The sequence below is a fragment of the Crinia signifera genome, chromosome 12 (assembly GCF_055691185.1).
Source record: "Crinia signifera chromosome 12, ASM5569118v1, whole genome shotgun sequence".
Lineage (NCBI taxonomy): Eukaryota > Metazoa > Chordata > Amphibia > Anura > Myobatrachidae > Crinia > Crinia signifera.
Window position 1 is genome coordinate 5,744,689 of NC_139228.1, and position 18,697 is coordinate 5,763,385.

Genomic DNA, 18,697 nt, shown 5'->3' on the forward strand with positions numbered 1-18,697 from the left:
CAGCCATTGGCCCAGGTTACTTTTGCCACATGTGAGAGGATTCCCATTGGATGGATCCATTGTGTAAGGGAAGCTGTGAATTGCACACTTCCCATTGGCTCTGTCAGGACAATACGCTCCCTTATGTATCTTGTATTGTGTACACAAGGCATTGTGGTGTATACAAGCATATATATGTCCATGTGCAGGTCTTCTCTCCGGGCACCCTCGGAGACTTGCATAGTCTCCAAGGTGCTCGCAGCGGGGCGGGCATGCGATCAGCCAGTGTTTCCTGGGCGTCCCCATGCCACTGGGGGCAACTACCTGGCTTCTGTGAGTGGGCAGCCAACGTCACCGGATGGCAGACGCCCACCCTGGTCACGGAGCAGGGCGCCACTATTCGGACCCCCAGCACTTCTGAAATCTTATGATTTTGGCCACCCACGCAAGGTGGCTAATGATATGCAAATCATCCGTTCACAGCACTGTGGGGGGAAATATGCGATTAGTTGGGGGGAGGGGGCGGGTATTTGGGTTAAAGGCAGGCGGCGCTACAAGGCTTGCAAAGCAGCAAAATCAAGCTGCTTTGCGAGCCAACCAGAATGAGGGCCACAGTCTGCACTTCTAGCCTCATCATTCACAGCAAGGGGAGAGACTGATCACACCCAACACAACAGGCAATAACACGCAACCATGAGTTCTTGTAATGGTTCTGTTTATATACATACAGTTGTATAAGCTCTGCTCCAATACAGCATCCAAACACTTAAATAAAATCTTTCATAAATAGTAAAACACCAGCTGGTAAGGAAAAGGGATATAGAAAAGGTGACGCGTTTCACTCCTATAAATGATAAGATTCATCTGGGGAGATGGAAGAACTAAATAGCGTTTGGGGACGCCCTCTCAGGGGAACGATGAGATGTTTTGGTGAGCGGAGGGCTCAGGATGGGGAATTTGTTGTATATCTAATCTAGCAGCTGAAAGTAGAAGTGTTGGCTGCAGAACTGGCGCGTTTCACACTCCCAGTATAGTCAGGTAGCTACATTCTTACTGTACATGAACATGTCTCCATCCCAGCATGTGGCACCAGAGAACTCCCCCACATTCTGTCTTCGGATGCAGCGTCTGTATCATGTGGTCAAGGCTTCAGAATACATTCAGTCAGGATACAGCAGCCATGAGACGCCCCCAATGTCACGTGTTCAGGAAGATTAAGGCAGCCATATTGTACTTGTGATGGGTCTGGTGGTGGCGATGGTGGTGGGAGGGGGGTAACGAGGTCAGTCCACATGCTGAAGGCCGCAGAGCGAGGGGGTTGGCACAGAGAGATTTGGTTACATCACCACACACGTCACCATCCACCCCGCAGTCAGGATACAGAAGGTGACCCAGAAATAGGCAGCAAATGCTTCTCAGTTTTTGTGTTTTTTTTGGTCCAAGATTACTCAACGCAGCATGAAGACGAGCACGCGGCCCGGGGGCCGGATACGTACAAAAGAAAAAACTCAATATATATTAAATAGGAAACGTAAATTCAGAAAAAAGGGAAACTCCTCGCGGCGGGCGCAGAGTAAGGCAATCTGAGGAGTTTATTTCCCACGTGTAACATTCACCACGGGCAACGATGGCAGAGGATCCGGTCAGAAAGGGGGCTCCAGGCCCCCCATAGTATGTGCACAGAGTAGCACTGGCCTGTCCTGGACACCAGATCGCTACCACGGAAAGTTCCACTGATCCAAGCTGATAAGTACGTAAGAGAAGAAGATCCCATCTCACTGTGAATACAGAAGAGCAATACAGTCACCAATCACATCGCTAGGAAACACACAGCATTATGGGAACGGCAGGAGATGAGCCACCCCCCTCCCCCATCATCATCATCATCACACAGCAACGCCAGGCAGCAGCAGCCAAAGCCACATCTACCATTACATCGACAGCGTAGCCTTGCCTCTGTGCTGGGGAGATGGAGAGCGGATCTGGACATGGACTTATGGAGAGAGACAGGACAGGATTAGAGAGAGCGCAGAGACAGCAAGAACAGAGATATGTGGAATTAATACGTACAAAGCAAATCTCTGTCTCTATCTGACGCAGATCCAGCACTTCCGCCTCGTCGTCATCCTCCTCCTCTGCATGCGACTGAGGGTCCGGCTGCTGCCCCCTGCTGGAGAGACAGCAAAGAGAACAAGACACTTTTGTTACTTGGTCAGCGCAGAAGGATGGATATCCGGGGGAGAGCAATAGGAGAGATACAAGGACTACAAGCATAGACGCTTCTCACCTCTGCCTCCTGCTCAGCTCCAGCTCAGTGGTATCGGATTTATGGACTTCTACTCCCACCGACCTACAAGACAACACATCCCGATGTACAGAGGACAGACTACAGAGGGGGGCTACAGACATCAGAATCATCCCTACCTGCGTGCTGGGGAATTGACCCCACCACTTCCCAGCGAAGACGTGGATAACGTGGTCGCCAATGAGTCACTCGCAGCTTCCTCTACTGGAAGAACATCAGGCCGTCCGTATGGGCCGGCTGTGATAGGAGACACTGGTCAGACCCTGAGTGGGCAGAAACCCCCCAGGGATGGTCCCTGTCGTCACTTACCCTGATCAGCCTCTGTCTCTGGTATCTCAGGCTGCCTACTCTCTCCTGTCAGCTGCAGCTGGGCGGGCACTGCCGCCTGGGTAGCTCTGCGGGCAAGGGCGGGCATGGTCCTGCTCTTCTTAGATGGAGAGGCTCTTACTGCGGGGTGAGGGGCAGTTAGCGCAGGCTGAGATCACACTCACACTCACACCTCCAGGACTCACAACTCACATGGGATCTTCTTAAACACTGTATTACACATGAAGCGCTGAAACCGCTCGGCGTAGAACCCGGGTCTGTGCACCGATACCGTGTCCTGAAGGAACAGACAAACACGCAGCATGTAATATTCTATTTCTGGCTGTAACACAATGGTGTATTAATGTGGCACCGTACAAGGACCATAACAGCCGCCGGGACGTTTGTCTCTAGTCTCCTATGCAGTGTTATGGACAGGATTTCAGGGCGAGGACACATTGCACATAGGAGCCTGATGCCATCCCAGCTGTGATCCTGCACGCACGGGGTACCCCAGTCTAGTCACCTGCCCGGTAATCCTGCCATGGTCCACCATCTGAGTAACCCTGTGGTTGGGGGAACGGAGACGCCGGCACCATGTTTTCTACATATGGGATCACTGACGTAGGACAAGATGGTCGAACCGTGGCTCTTTGCCCTGTTACCTCCAAAGTAGTCCAGCGGCACTACAGGCGGCATCGTTCAGCAACCTTTGTGCATGTGCCATGCCACATGAACGTGGCACTGTATCCATATCCAAATTCAGGCCCAGAGCATGGTACGTTACATGGATAGCAGGACCCTAGTTACTACAGAGGACAAAGATACCAGCCAGCGTCCCGTTCAGGATTCATATTGTGGGGTGACTGAATTCACGTAATCAGCTCCCATTATATATATACACCACAGGGCCAGAGGACACGTAATCAGCTCCCATTATATATACCATAGGGCCAGAGGACACGTAATTAGCTCCCACTATATACCCCACAGGGCCAGAGGACACGTAATCAGCTCCCATTATATATACCATAGGGCCAGAGGACACGTAATTAGCTCCCACTATATACCCCACAGGGCCAGAGGACACGTAATCAGCTCCCATTATATACCCCACCGGGACAGAGGACACGTAATCAGCTCCCACTATATACACCACCGGGCCAGAGGACACGTAATCAGCTCCCACTATATACCCACAGGACCAGAGGACACGTAATCAGCTCCCATTATATACCCCACCGGGCCAGAGGACACTAAATCAGCTCCCACTATATACCCCACAGGACCAGAGGACACGTAATCAGCTCCCATTATATATACCACCGGGCCAGAGGACACGTAACCAGCTCCCATTATATATACCACCGGGCCAGAGGACACGTAATCAGCTCCCACTATATACCCCACCGGGCCAGAGGACACGTAATCAGCTCCCATTATATACCCCACAGGGCCAGAGGACACGTAATCAGCTCCCATTATATATACCACAGGGCCAGAGGACACGTAATCAGCTCCCACTATATACACCACAGGACCAGAGGACACGTAATCAGCTCCCACTATATACACCACCGGGCCAGAGGACACGTAATCAGCTCCCACTATATACACCACCGGGCCAGAGGACACGTAATCAGCTCCCACTATATACCCCACAGGACACGTAATCAGCTCCCACTATATACACCACAGGGCCAGAGGACACTTAATCAGCTCCCATTATATATACCACAGGGCCAGAGAACACGTAATCAGCTCCCATTATATATACCACAGGGCCCGAGGACACGTAATCAGCTCCCACTATATACCCCACCGGGCCAGAGGACACGTAATCAGCTCCCACTATATACACCACAGGGCCAGAGGACACGTAATCAGCTCCCATTATATATACCACCGGGCCAGAGGACACGTAACCAGCTCCCATTATATATACCACCGGGCCAGAGGACACGTAATCAGCTCCCACTATATACCCCACCGGGCCAGAGGACACGTAATCAGCTCCCATTATATACCCCACAGGGCCAGAGGACACGTAATCAGCTCCCATTATATATACCACAGGGCCAGAGGACACGTAATCAGCTCCCACTATATACACCACAGGACCAGAGGACACGTAATCAGCTCCCACTATATACACCACCGGGCCAGAGGACACGTAATCAGCTCCCACTATATACACCACCGGGCCAGAGGACACGTAATCAGCTCCCACTATATACCCCACAGGACACGTAATCAGCTCCCACTATATACACCACAGGGCCAGAGGACACTTAATCAGCTCCCATTATATATACCACAGGGCCAGAGAACACGTAATCAGCTCCCATTATATATACCACAGGGCCCGAGGACACGTAATCAGCTCCCACTATATACCCCACCGGGCCAGAGGACACGTAATCAGCTCCCACTATATATCCCACAGGACCAACGGACACATAATCAGCTCCCATTATATATACCACAGGGACAGAGGACATGTAATCAGCTCCCATTATATACACCACAGGGCCAGAGGACACATAATCAGCTCCCACTATATACCCCACCGGGCCAGAGGACACGTAATCAGCTCTCACTATATACACCACAGGGCCAGAGGACACGTAATCAGCTCCCACTATATACACCACAGGCCAGAGGACACGTAATCAGCTGCCATTATATACACCAAAGGGCCAGAGGACACGTAATCAGCTGCCATTATATACCCCACAGGACACGTAATCAGCTCCCACTATATACAGCACCGGGCCACAGGACACGTAATCAGCTCCCACTATATACAGCACCGGGCCACAGGACACGTAATCAGCTCCCACTGTATACCACAGGGCCAGATGACACGTAATCAGCTGCCATTATATACACCACAGGCCACGTAATCAGCTCCCACTGTATACCACCGGGCTAGAGGACACGTAATCAGCTCCCATTATATACCCCACAGGACCAGAGGACACGTAATCAGCTCCCACTATATACAGCACCGGGCCAGAGGACACATAATCAGCTCCCATTATATACACCACCGGGCCAGAGGACACGTAATCAGCTCCCACTATATACACCACCGGGCCAGAGGACACGTAATCAGCTTCCACTGTATACCACAGGGCCAGAGGACACATAATCAGCTCCCATTATATACACCACAGGCAATGTAATCAGGTCCCACAGTGTACCACAGGGCCAGAGGACACCTAATCAGCTCCCATTATATAGACCACAGGGCCAGAGGACAAGTAAATCAGCTCCCACTGTATACCACAGGGCCAGAGGACATGTTATCAGCTCCCACCGTATACACCACAGGGCCAGACAACGCGTAGTCACCATACCACAGTTACACTCACCCCGTCATGCACCAGGGCCTTCCAGGAGTGCTCCAATTTCTTGATGAACCTAGAACAAGAGGCCAATCACTCATATGTACCAATGTCCCCTGTAACCAGGGATGTAAGGGGGAGGTGCAGTAGTTTGGGACACTGACCTGTAGGACTGCAGTATGTCAATGATCCCGATGTACAGTAGGAGTCGCTCTCCCCTTGCATTACGAGCTGGAATTCCGCCCATCCTATGGTCACAAATATATTGTTAGACCCCCATGGGACCAGAGAACATAACCCTTGAACCTAAATAGATGCTGGGAAACCTACTGGTCATCAGTCTCCACGGCACCCCCATGCCGGGCCTCTCCCTGGATAGACTCCATGGCGGTGGAGTACAGCGCCTTCTGTGTGGCTGGCCTCCGTGTGTCGGACTGGGCATGACCATCTACCACCGCTCTCTCCTTGTCTGCTTGGTCCATGTTGTGCACTCCAACCAGCAAGCTGTAGTCCATTATCTTGAAGCTCTGTAGGACCTGGAGACAAGAAGGGCGAGAGATTGGAGGACTTTAAGAGGATAAGCTATGCAGGGTATTCGGTGGTGATGCCAGGGAATAAGCCTAATGGTGGGTGGTGTATGTGTGTTCCATAGAGACATGCACAGGCCTTACCAGACAATCCCTCTGGAGAGTCCTGCAGAGGGCGGAGAACATGTCCGGGTCCAGGAAGAGACCATCCACCATATCCTGCATGAAGTCCAGGTCTTTGTAGGTTGGGAAGCTCTTCTCGCGCTCTTTTAGAGATGCCCGTCTCTTGTACGTAGATCCTTTCAGATCGTATTTCAGGTGCATCTTAACCGACCTGGGAAGTAGATTGTTCATGACCACTATTCGGATATTCTTCCCTCCGGCCTGGATACAGTATAGTCCGTAAAATTTGGGCAGGAGAGTCCGTGGGTTCTGATTGAGGTTCTGGTGGAGGAAACAAGGAGAGAGGTACAGAATACAGGTTCCTAGGTCATCAATCTAGCCCCCAAGGTATGATCCATGAGGTCACCCCTACCAGTCTAGTCCCCGTGGGATCACCCAGGAGCTGATGCTTACCATGTAATACCCCGGCAGAAGCTTCTGTAAGAATTCGGCCTCTTTGTGTTGGACGGTCTTGATGATAAACTCGTCATCCCAGGACACATAGAAGAGGGAACCACTGGCTCCAGAATTGGACAGCTCAAAGAGGGGATCCTTACAGAGAGAATACTGGGAACAGAAGCCACAGAGAAGGTCATGGCCCCCCTTACAAGACTGCATGCTCCTAAGATCCCAATCCCCCCGCAGCAGACTGCTCTTCCAGGAGCTTACTCTCAGTGGCATGTGCAGACAGGAATATTGGATACAACTTACCATGACCTAGGGCATTAGGGGACGTGAATCGTGCATCTAACCACTGACTATACTGGCATCGCTGACTATACTAATCATGTTCAGACCGATGCTCATACAGCCCACCAAGGACCCCTGCCATCTAGCAGCACTATAGGAGGGTAACTACACAGGTAGACGGCACACATGGACACAATTAACCAATTATGTTAAAAATACATATATGTTATTTATTTTTTCAATCTCAAAATAAAAACAGGGCAACAGTAAAAATCAATACATCATTAATGTATCATGTATGTTGAGATTAGGATAAATGTAAAACTATGGATGTCATACAACTGTTCATTACAAGATGCTTCAGAGCAATTACACTGATCTGAATGGAACTCATCCTTGTCTATATATATGTATGGAGTCAGCAGCTATAATGAGTGGAAAAGAAATAGAACAACATTCTGCCAGCTTGCAGAAACAACATGTCAGATAAGTCATGTACACGGAAATACGAGGAAAACATGTCAGATAAGTCATGTATATGGAAATACGAGGAACACATGTCCGATAAGTCATGTATACGGAAACACGAGGAAAACACGTCAGATAAGTCATGTACAGTATATGGAAATACGAGGAAAACACGTCAGATAAGTCATGTACAGTATATGGAAATACGAGGAAAACACGTCAGATAAGTCATGTACAGTATATGGAAATACGAGGAAAACACGTCAGATAAGTCATGTACAGTATATGGAAACACGAGGAAAACATGTCAGATAAGTCATGTACAGTATATGGAAATACGAGGAAAACACGTCAGATAAGTCATGTACAGTATATGGAAATACGAGGAAAACATGTCAGATAAGTCATGTATATGGAAATACGAGGAAAACACGTCAGATAAGTCATGTATATGGAAATACGAGGAAAACATGTCAGATAAGTCATGTACAGTATATGGAAATACGAGGAAAACATGTCAGATAAGTCATGTATACGGAAATACGAGGAACACATGTCCGATAAGTCATGTATACGGAAACACGAGGAAAACACGTCAGATAAGTCATGTACAGTATATGGAAATACGAGGAAAACATGTCAGATAAGTCATGTATATGGAAATACGAGGAACACATGTCCGATAAGTCATGTATACGGAAACACGAGGAAAACACGTCAGATAAGTCATGTACAGTATATGGAAATACGAGGAAAACACGTCAGATAAGTCATGTACAGTATATGGAAATACGAGGAAAACATGTCAGATAAGTCATGTATATGGAAATACGAGGAAAACACGTCAGATAAGTCATGTATATGGAAATACGAGGAAAACATGTCAGATAAGTCATGTACAGTATATGGAAATACGAGGAAAACATGTCAGATAAGTCATGTATACGGAAATACGAGGAAAACATGTCAGATAAGTCATGTATACGGAAACACGAGGAAAACATGTCAGATAAGTCATGTATACGGAAACACGAGGAAAACACGTCAGATAAGTCATGTATACGGAAACACGAGGAAAACACGTCAGATAAGTCATGTATACGGAAATATGAGGAAAACACGTCAGATAAGTCATGTATATGGAAATACGAGGAAAACATGTCAGATAAGTCATGTATACGGAAATATGAGGAAAACATGAAACAAATTAAATAAACAAATCTCATGTATAACTGCTCACTCTATATAAGCTTAGAAAATATAGCGATAATGCAACTTGTGTCTTTCATATCTAAAAGGTATAGTGGTGACATATGGACAAATTATAAATGTAAATGTATATATATATGCGCTTGAGATTTAAACTGAATTTTATATGTTTTATGGTAAAATGATGAAATATAGTACTAAACCGAGGCTTGGTTATGCAATACAGGAAGAGCACATACTGCGCTCCAAAAAAACCGACCCGAAACCGAGGCTTGGATAAACAGAGCAATACGCATGTGCACAGAATTAAACCAAAGCCGGGAAACTGGCGAAGGAAACAAAGCAAAAACGCCCACAAGGGCGGCGCACACCATGTTAAATAGTAGAGACGGGACACACAGTCACGTCATCTGATGAAGCCGCTGACACCTCGTGAGGCGGGGAAACGTGTCATAGTGCCTGTTACAGGAAACACCGCTGCTTGGGAGATCCGGAAGCCGCAGCAGAGAGTTCCAGATAAGGCTGGCGATATTATAGACACAGCTCAGCCGGGAACCCACTCGAGGCATGGGCATCTAACCCCCACAAAGTGGATTACAAATGACAGCACATTCTGCAGCTACAGGAGAATAAGTATAATACTCCTTTTTCTTTTCTGCATTTACTGATACTCGCCAACAAGCTTGTGTGTGACTGAGCTACTAACCAGTGCTAAATAAAAACCACTGAGTGCACATTGGAATCTTTCCTTACGCAAAAAATTGGCAGCTAGCCTCTCCTAATAACTGCCACTAACCCTTGCTGGACAGGAACAAATAACTAACGCTTATTTATGCCATAATTAAGCTAATAACCACCTAGCTCTTTTTGCTTTGATCCAAGGCCATATCACACCTCTGCTGAAAATCACTCAGTGAGTGATTGGTGCTAACTTGAAAGTATTGCAAAATTATGTCATTAATGTTTATGTGTGTGTGATTTTATGTAATTAATGTTTTGATCTTTGGTCTCACCGGCCGGTGCCCTGTTTTTATTTTGAGATTGAAAAAATAAAGAACATATGTATTTTTAACATAACTGGTTTATTAAGTGTGTCCATTTGCGCTGTCTACCTTTGTAGTTTCTTTTTGTTTTCTAAGAAGGGTTGAGTATCCCTTCTAGACAGCAGCAAGGACAAACTGCTGGTTTCCTGCGCTTAGTTATATAAACTTGTCCTATAGAGGGTAAGCCTGCGAGCAGGACCTTGGTACCTTTTGTGCCCAATTGTACAGCACAGCAGAATATGATGGTGCTATACAATGCTACAAATAGCTGCAACCAAATAAAAATCAATGGGGCATAGATTTCAGCCTGCAGACGCACTCAGTTGGATGAATACTGGTATACGAGTAACTGTGGACAGTCCAGCCTGCACCACTACAAGGCAGGTACCCCAATGACGCACTCACCAAGTAATCATCCGGCCGGATCCCAAAGAGCTCCCGGAAGTAGCGGAAAGCCACCGGAGCATACGTCTTAAAGCGGAAGTCATTAAAGTGGTGGCCGGGGGTGAGGTTACTGCCCTCGCTGGAAGGAAGAGATGGAATTAGTGCAGGGGCAAAAGATGGCCGCAGAAGGTGGGTGGGGGGGGAGAGGGTACATACTGAGGGAAGAAGATACTCTCCACCACATAGAAATCCTGCATGAGGACGTCTCTCTCCGGCTTGTTGCTGAGGCTGCCCACCGTGTGGGTGATCCCCAGCTGTATGGCACCTTTCAGGGCAGAAGACGTGGTCTGTGGATAACAGCGGGTTCAGGCTCAATATAAAGTAACAGCAGCCACAACACCCCGGCACCGGATCAGTCTTACCTTCTTATAAGTGGTCTCTCCTGTAGAATCCACACTTCGGTGCCCGATCTTCTTCATGGTCTGTGTTCCAAACTGACCCGATGAGCTGGCCATCTGTGGTGGTAAGAGAGGTCATGGGTCAGTCATACGCCCACCTCAGTGGGGATTACGGAAACTAGAACTCTACCAGTCACAGCTTTCCCAAAACATCTGAGGCCAATCATTGCTCAGAAAGTGTTACCTAGGAGACTGAAAATCATACTACTCCTTCCGAATCATAGTGGATTTATATAAATGGGGGAAATACTTGCTCCCTCCCCATATCTAGTGGCACACATGGTAACCTCCGTCACACACACACAGCACCACCTACAGGACTAGCAGAGGTATTACACGCAATATCTGTGTGTACACTCACCCCCGCAGCAGCTTCAGCCTGAGCACTGGCCTTCATCGTGGGAGGTCCTGTAGGTGGGAAACAGAGTTACAACATGGCATGAGCAGAGTGGTGTGACCCTAAGGGTGGCAAACATTTACCTTCTCATGGTGTATGAGCTGCATTGTGCCAGGTAGCTATATACACCATAGCCACTCCCCCATATAACTGGCAGCTGTATACACCATAGCCACTCCCCCATATAACTGGCAGCCGTATACACCATAGCCACTCCCCCATATAACTGGCAGCCGTATACGCCATAGCCACCCCCCATATAACTGGCAGCTGTATACGCCATAGCCACTCCCCTATATAACTGGCAGCTGTATACGCCATAGCCACTCCCCTATATAACTGGCAGCTGTATACGCCATAGCCACCCCCCCATATAACTGGCAGCTGTATACGCCATAGCCACTCCCCCATATAACTGGCAGCTGTGTACGCCATAGCCACTCCCCCATATAACTGGCAGCTGTGTACGCCATAGCCACTCCCCCATATAACTGGCAGCCGTATACGCCATAGCCACTCCCCCATATAACTGGCAGCCGTATACGCCATAGCCACTCCCCCATATAACTGGCAGCCGTATACGCCATAGCCACCCCCCATATAACTGGCAGCTGTATACGCCATAGCCACCCCCCATATAACTGGCAGCTGTATACGCCATAGCCACTCCCCCATATAACTGGCAGCTGTATACGCCATAGCCACTCCCCCATATAACTGGCAGCTGTATACGCCATAGCCACTCCCCCATATAACTGGCAGCTGTATACGCCATAGCCACTCCCCCATATAACTGGCAGCTGTATACGCCATAGCCACCCCCCATATAACTGGCAGCCGTATACGCCATAGCCACCCCCCCATATAACTGGCAGCCGTATACGCCATAGCCACTCCCCCATATAACTGGCAGCCGTATACACCATAGCCACTCCCCCATATAACTGGCAGCCGTATACACCATAGCCACTCCCCCATATAACTGGCAGCCGTATACGCCATAGCCACCCCCCATATAACTGGCAGCTGTATAGGCCATAGCCAGTCCCCCATATAACTGGCAGCTGTATACGCCATAGCCACCCCCCATATAACTGGCAGCTGTATACGGCATAGCCACTCCCCCATATAACTGGCAGCTGTATACGCCATAGCCACTCCCCCATATAACTGGCAGCTGTATACGCCATAGCCACTCCCCCATATAACTGGCAGCTGTATACGCCATAGCCACCCACCCATATAACTGGCAGCTGTATACGTCATAGCCACTCCCCCATATAACTGGCAGCTGTATACGCCATAGCCACTCCCCCATATAACTGGCAGCTGTATACGCCATAGCCACCCCCCCATATAACTGGCAGCTGTATACGCCATAGCCACCCCCCCATATAACTGGCAGCTGTATACGCCATAGCCACCCCCCCATATAACTGGCAGCTGTATACGCCATAGCCACTCCCCCATATAACTGGCAGCTGTGTACGCCATAGCCACTCCCCCATATAACTGGCAGCTGTATACACCATAGCCACTCCCCCATATAACTGGCAGCTGTATACGCCATAGCCACTCCCCCATAGAACTGGCAGCTGTATACGCCATAGCCACTCCCCTTTATAACTGGCAGCTGTATACGCCATAGCCACTGCCCTTTATAAGTGGTAGCTGTATACGCCATAACCACTGCCCTTTATAACTGGCAGCTGTATACACCATAGCCATTCCCCCATATAACTGGCAGCTGTATACGCCATAGACACTGCCCTTTATAAGTGGCAGCTGTATACGCCATAACCACTGCCCTTTGTAACTGGCAGCTGTATACGCCATAGCCACTCCCTTTTATAACTGGCAGCTGTATATACCATAGCCATTCCCCCATATAACTGGCAGCTGTATACGCCATAGACACTGCCCTTTATAAGTGGCAGCTGTATACGCCATAACCACTGCCCTTTGTAACTGGCAGCTGTATACGCCATAGCCACTCCCTTTTATAACTGGCAGTTGTATATACCATAGCCACTCCCCCATTAGCTCATTACGGTAGTCTCCATCCACCAGGGGGACCAGGTGGGTGTCTGAGACCCCTGAAATGACAGATCATGCTGTATTACATAGGTCACTACACAGCAGGGAACACAGGCCTATGGAATGTTTGGGAGCGAGCCCCCTACTGGTCAGACAGAGGCGTGCATGCGGGACACAGCGGAGGGATGGGGATTATTAGTGTCAGGCCATAGCACAGTATCACATTCCAGCCACAGGCAGACGTCATTTATTACATCACACATGTCCACACTAGTAACACCACTAGATTGTAAGCTCCATGCAACAGAGTGAGTACTGGCTGCAGCGCTGCACTACTAGACTGTAAGCTCCCTGCTACAGGAATAGGCCAGGCCTCATGCAGTGTCATAACTGTCCCTGCCAGCAGAGGGCAGCAATCTGACCGTGTATGACATCTAGGGCAGTGCTCATTGTAGCGCCCTGCATCTTCCAAACCTGTGCGTCACTCTCTAGCACAGTGTGGTCTGCATATCCATTCTGAAATACAGGCCACACTGTGCTACAGGCACCGCCCCCAGGCACGGAAGCTAGAGTGAACACTACAGGGGTCAGCACAAGCGGCATGCTGTAATATAGCACCTGGTACAGTGGGATGTACAAACATGCACACGCAGTACCTCTGCGGCAGAAGTGTGTGCCCAGGCCACAGCACAGAAAGCCCAGCACTGGGGAGGAGAGAAAGGGGGAAGACAGAATTACCAGCCTCCAACAGAGGATCCAGCAGCCACTAGAGCTGGCAATCTAATGTTGTGTAACCGGAACAGAACAGAGGATCCAGCAGTCACAAGAGCTGGCAATCTAGTGTTGTGTTACAGGAACAGAACAGAGGATACAGCAGCCACAAGAGCTGGCAATCTAGTGTTGTGTAACCGGGACAGAACAGAGGATCCAGCATTCAGTATGAAATCCCGGCGGTTGGGATCCCGGCGTTCAAAATCCCGACCGCCGAAATCCCGACAAGGGGGGGGACGTGGATCGCCCCCGCTTGCGGGCTCGCTGCACTCGGCACGCTAATTTATTCTCCCTCCAGGGGTGTCGTGGACTCCCACAGAGGGAGAAAGTGTCGGGATTTCGGCGGTCGGGATTCTGAACGCCGGGATTTAAACTGCATCCCGCCACAAGATCTGGCAATCTAGTGTTGTGTAACCGGAACAGAACAGAGGATACAGCAGCCACAAGAGCTGGCAATCGCTATAGACTCTAGGCCTGAACTCCGGCCTCTTGCACTGGTGACAGCGGTGAGTGGGACAGTCACACCAATCCCAGCCAAGGAGCCAGTCTGTACAGCAGCTCTTGGGAACACCCACAGGACCAGCACAGAGCCCTCAGGCCCCTCTCACACACCGGCAGACGCCGGGCGGTGAAAACCTGCACGGCCAAGTAGCCATGACGAACACAGAAGCTTACAATGGTTGGCATGGCCACAGCCCAGCAGCCATCCTGGTGACAGCTGGCTGCAACCGGGCGGCCGGGACCTTGGCTGTCCCGAGGGAATGGACACACTCCTGTCCATTATACGGCACTGCTTTTACTGCCGGTGTGCGACAAAGGGGCCTCAGGTAGAGCTCACATAGAATGACTGGACACCCGGACCTCAGGATGTAATGCCTGGGATGCCCACGGTAGGGATTACACTCCCTACAGTGCAATATATTGCTCAGTGATGAACAGGAGACTCTGCAGAGGGAAACAGTTGGTCACAAGAGCAATCTCCTGCGACCATTAGGAGGCTGAACAAGGGAGCGCGCATCCGGCGATTTATCGCTGCAGCACAGACAAATCACTGGCAATATGGTCGATATTGCACCGTGTGTACACAGCTCTACAGTCATGTGTCTGTTCTATCCTGACACATAGCATTGCCCTCTCCTTACTCACCCTCTGACTACACACCTCCAACTCTCTCAGTATTCACCCCTGCGACACAGAAACCCAGAGTGAAGCACGCAGCATACAGTGATTACCCAGAGTAGATGGTGGGCACGCAGCGTACAGCTACTGCCCAGTGGAAATGGCGGACACGCAGCATGCAGCCACTGCCCAGGGAAGATAGAGGGGCGCAGATGGTGGGCACGCAGAGTACACTGGCCGGAGGGGCGCAGGTGGTGGGCACGCAGAGTACACTGGCCAGAGGGGCACAGGTGGTGGGCACGCAGAGTACACAGGTGGTGGGCACGCAGAGTACACAGGTGGTGGGCACGCAGAGTACACAGGTGGTGGGCACGCAGAGTACACAGGTGGTGGGCACGCAGAGTACACTGGCCAGAGGGGCACAGGTGGTGGGCACGCAGAGTACACTGGCAAGAGGGGCGCAGGTGGTGGGCACGCAGAGTACACTGGCCGGAGGGGTGTAGGTGGTGGGCACGCAGAGTACACTGGCCAGAGGGGCGCAGGTGGTGGGCACGCAGAGTACACTGGCCAGAGGGGCGCAGGTGGTGGGCACGCAGAGTACACTGGCCGGAGGGGCGCAGGTGGTGGGCACACAGAGTACACTGGCCAAAGGGGCGCAGGTGGTGGGCACGCAGAGTACACTGGCCAGAGGGGCGCAGGTGGTGGGCACGCAGAGTACACTAGCCAAAGGGGCGCAGGTGGTGGGCACCCAAAGTACACTGGCCAGAGGGGTGTAGGTGGTGGGCACGCAGAGTACACTGGCCAGAGGGGCGCAGGTGGTGGGCACACAGTACACTGGCAAGAGGGGCGCAGGTGGTGGGCACGCAGAGTACACTGGCCGGAGGGGTGTAAGTGGTGGGCACGCAGAGTACACTGGCCGGAGGGGTGTAGGTGGTGGGCACGCAGAGTACACTGGCCAGAGGGGCGTAGGTGGTGGGCACGCAGAGTACACTGGCCAGAGGGGTGTAGGTGGTGGGCACGCAGAGTACACTGGCCGGAGGGGGTGTAGGTGGTGGGCACGCAGAGTACACTGGCCGGAGGGGTGTAGGTAGCGGTAGAACATCACCATTGCTCAGCGACAGGGAATGTTACATGTATGCACAGGTGAGACCGTGTCAGGAGACTACACGGGATCCGGTTACACATCACACATTCCACCGCTATGACGTATGATAACACAAAGGACAGCGTGATGTCAGGGGACCTGTCACACCGGTCTGTGAGCAGGGACTCACCCAGCCGGCAGCAGGAATGTGTGTACTCATGTGCCAAATATTACCAACAGCCTGAAATAGTGCCCAGACTCGCCCTCTGCTGACACTGTGCCCCCCTGCCAGCCGTCTGCCCGCTGACGATAATAATCTGTCTATGGCACAGGGATTATACCAGCTGCCTGCTCTCACTGTACCATGATATACCAGCTGCCTGCTCTCACTGTACCATGACACCAGTCACCCTCTGTGCCCACCCTGGTAACACTGTGCCCGCTGTGGATAATAATCTGTCTATGGCACAGGGATTATACCAGCTGCCTGCTCTCACTGTACCATGATACCAGTCACCCTCAGTGCCACCTGGTAACACTGTGCCTGCCGTCTGCCCGCTAAGGATAATAATCCGTCTATGGCACAGGGATTACACCAGCTGCCTGCTCTCACTGTATCCTGACATCAGTCACCCTCTGTGCCCCCCCTGGTAACACTGTTCCAGCCGTCTGCCCGCTGAGGATAATAATCCGTCTATAGCACAGAGATTACACCAGCTGCCTGCTCTCACTGTACCAGGACACCAATCACCTCTGTGCCACCTGGTAACACTGTGCCCGCCAGGATAATAATCTGTCTATAGCACAGGGATTACACCAGCTACCTGCTCTCACTGTGCCCTGACATCAGACTCACCCTCCGTGCCACCTGGTAACGCTATGCCCGCCATCTGTGGATAATAATCTGTCTATGGCACAGGGACTACACCAGCTGCCCAGTCAGGCTATTCAGCTGGAGGCAGATGTCCTGATGGCCCCCTGTGTAGGGTAAAATACAGGGAGCACCCCAATGGGGTGGCTATAGTACGCTTACCTGGGCTAGAGCCGCCGTCAGCGGATGCCATGCTGGTGGGTATCAGTCGCTGGGCAGGTGACCAATCAGGAGTCCCATACACACATGGATTCACCAGTAGACCCAGTCCAAGGGGTCAGCTGTGACAGCGGTTCCCCCAAAATTCCTGAGGTGTCTTCAATTACCAAACGATCATCTCATTCAGGTCTTCACCAGCGAAAGGCACCACTATATAGGGGTGGTTAGTAGGGTCCCAGGCAGGATACAGCACAGTGCTGGGGCCACAATATCACTGCACTACAGGGGTGATGCTAGGGCCCCCTATAGGTCCTCAACACAGGGGTGATGCTGGGGCCCCCTATAGGTCCTCAACACAGGGGGTGACGCTGGGGCCCCTATAGGTCCTCAACACAGGGGGTGACGCTGGGGCCACTTATGGGTCCTCAACACAGGTGTGACGCTGGGGCCCTTATGAGTCCCAGTGATGCTGGGGTCCCCTATATGTCTACAACACAGGGGTGACGCTGGGGCCCCTATAGGTCCTCAACACAGGGGTGACACTGGGGCCCCTTATGGGTCCTCAACACAGGGGTGACACTGGGGCCCCTTATGGGTCCTCAACACAGGTGTGACGCTGGGGCCCTTATGGGTCCTCAACCCAGGGGTGACGCTGGGGCCCCTGGATGTGGCGGGGGTGATGGCGGGCCCCTGTTGTGTGTGTGCAGGGACCGGGTGAGATGCTGGGCCCCTGTGTGTGTCAGGCAGCTGGGAGATGCTGAGGCCCCTGTGAGTGCCGGTTGGGCCCCTGTGGAAGTGTTGATTACCGGCGTGACCCGGGGGCGCTCCTCAGTCGGCACTGACCGGCGGCGGGTGTCTCGGGCTGGCGCGGGGCAGGCTGGGTAATCTCCCCCCGCCGGTCTCCCTCACAAACAATCCTCTTGGACGCGGCCTCTGTCTGGTGACGGCGCATGCGTACGTACTGCAATCTCGGAGAGGGGGCGGGGCCCGTTTGTCGTCATCGTCGATGGCATCCGAGGCCACGCCTCTCCGCCGAGTCAGTCCAGGCGGAAGCGGCACGTGGGCAGCGGAATGGGCGGGGCGGTGCCGCTGAGTGACAAGCGAGACTTCCGCCCGCTCTAAAGATGGTGTGCGCTCGCGATATGCTGCTGTAACCCATAGCAACCTATTAGGAGTTTTTGCCTGTTGCTCAGTATGTAAAAACGAGTGCTAACTCTCTGCCCTCATTGTTATGCAGCTGTATTAGAAATGAAAGCATCACAGCCTACAATGGGTTGCAAATGGGAATGTTTATATGATATTATTAACACAATCAAATTACTTACAGATATGTACATATGAAAAGAAAACAAGACAATAATAATAATGGATATATGTA

General features: G+C 51.2%; 1 protein-coding gene across 3 annotated transcripts; it reads right to left on the reverse strand.

Moving 5' to 3' along the window:
- Positions 1 to 677: 677 nt before the first annotated feature.
- Positions 678 to 18,301, reverse strand: PIP5K1A (phosphatidylinositol-4-phosphate 5-kinase type 1 alpha). 3 transcript variants are annotated; one of them, XM_083166896.1, is made up of 17 exons: positions 17,323 to 18,301; positions 13,972 to 14,019; positions 11,243 to 11,289; positions 10,846 to 10,938; positions 10,640 to 10,770; positions 10,445 to 10,562; positions 7,044 to 7,196; positions 6,612 to 6,911; positions 6,271 to 6,476; positions 6,105 to 6,188; positions 5,968 to 6,016; positions 2,804 to 2,888; positions 2,594 to 2,731; positions 2,404 to 2,521; positions 2,267 to 2,329; positions 2,050 to 2,146; positions 678 to 1,757 (listed from the first exon to the last, which is right to left on the reverse strand). In XM_083166896.1, the coding sequence occupies exons 1-17, from the start codon at positions 17,351 to 17,353 to the stop codon at positions 1,755 to 1,757; spliced, it is 1,764 nt and encodes a 587-aa protein (XP_083023022.1). In that variant the 5' UTR covers positions 17,354 to 18,301; the 3' UTR covers positions 678 to 1,754. The 3 variants fall into 3 exon arrangements, with proteins under 3 accessions (XP_083023022.1, XP_083023021.1, XP_083023023.1); XM_083166895.1 differs by having other exon boundaries at positions 2,050 to 2,149; positions 17,323 to 18,300; XM_083166897.1 differs by lacking the exon at positions 13,972 to 14,019 and having other exon boundaries at positions 2,050 to 2,149; positions 17,323 to 18,298.
- Between the last annotated feature and the right edge of the window lie 396 nt (positions 18,302 to 18,697).

What these genes read in the sequence shown, in the direction of transcription:
- PIP5K1A (XM_083166895.1), bottom strand. Translation starts at nt 17,353, where the DNA reads ATGGCATCCGCTGACGGCGGCTCTAGCCCAG. An exon ending in AGGCTGAAGCTGCTGCGGGG is followed by an intron (nt 10,939 to 11,242) that starts GTGAGTGTACAC and finishes TTACCACCACAG; the next exon opens with ATGGCCAGCTCATCGGGTCA. An exon ending in GAGCTGAGCAGGAGGCAGAG is followed by an intron (nt 2,150 to 2,266) that starts GTGAGAAGCGTC and finishes CTGTCTCTCCAG; the next exon opens with CAGGGGGCAGCAGCCGGACC.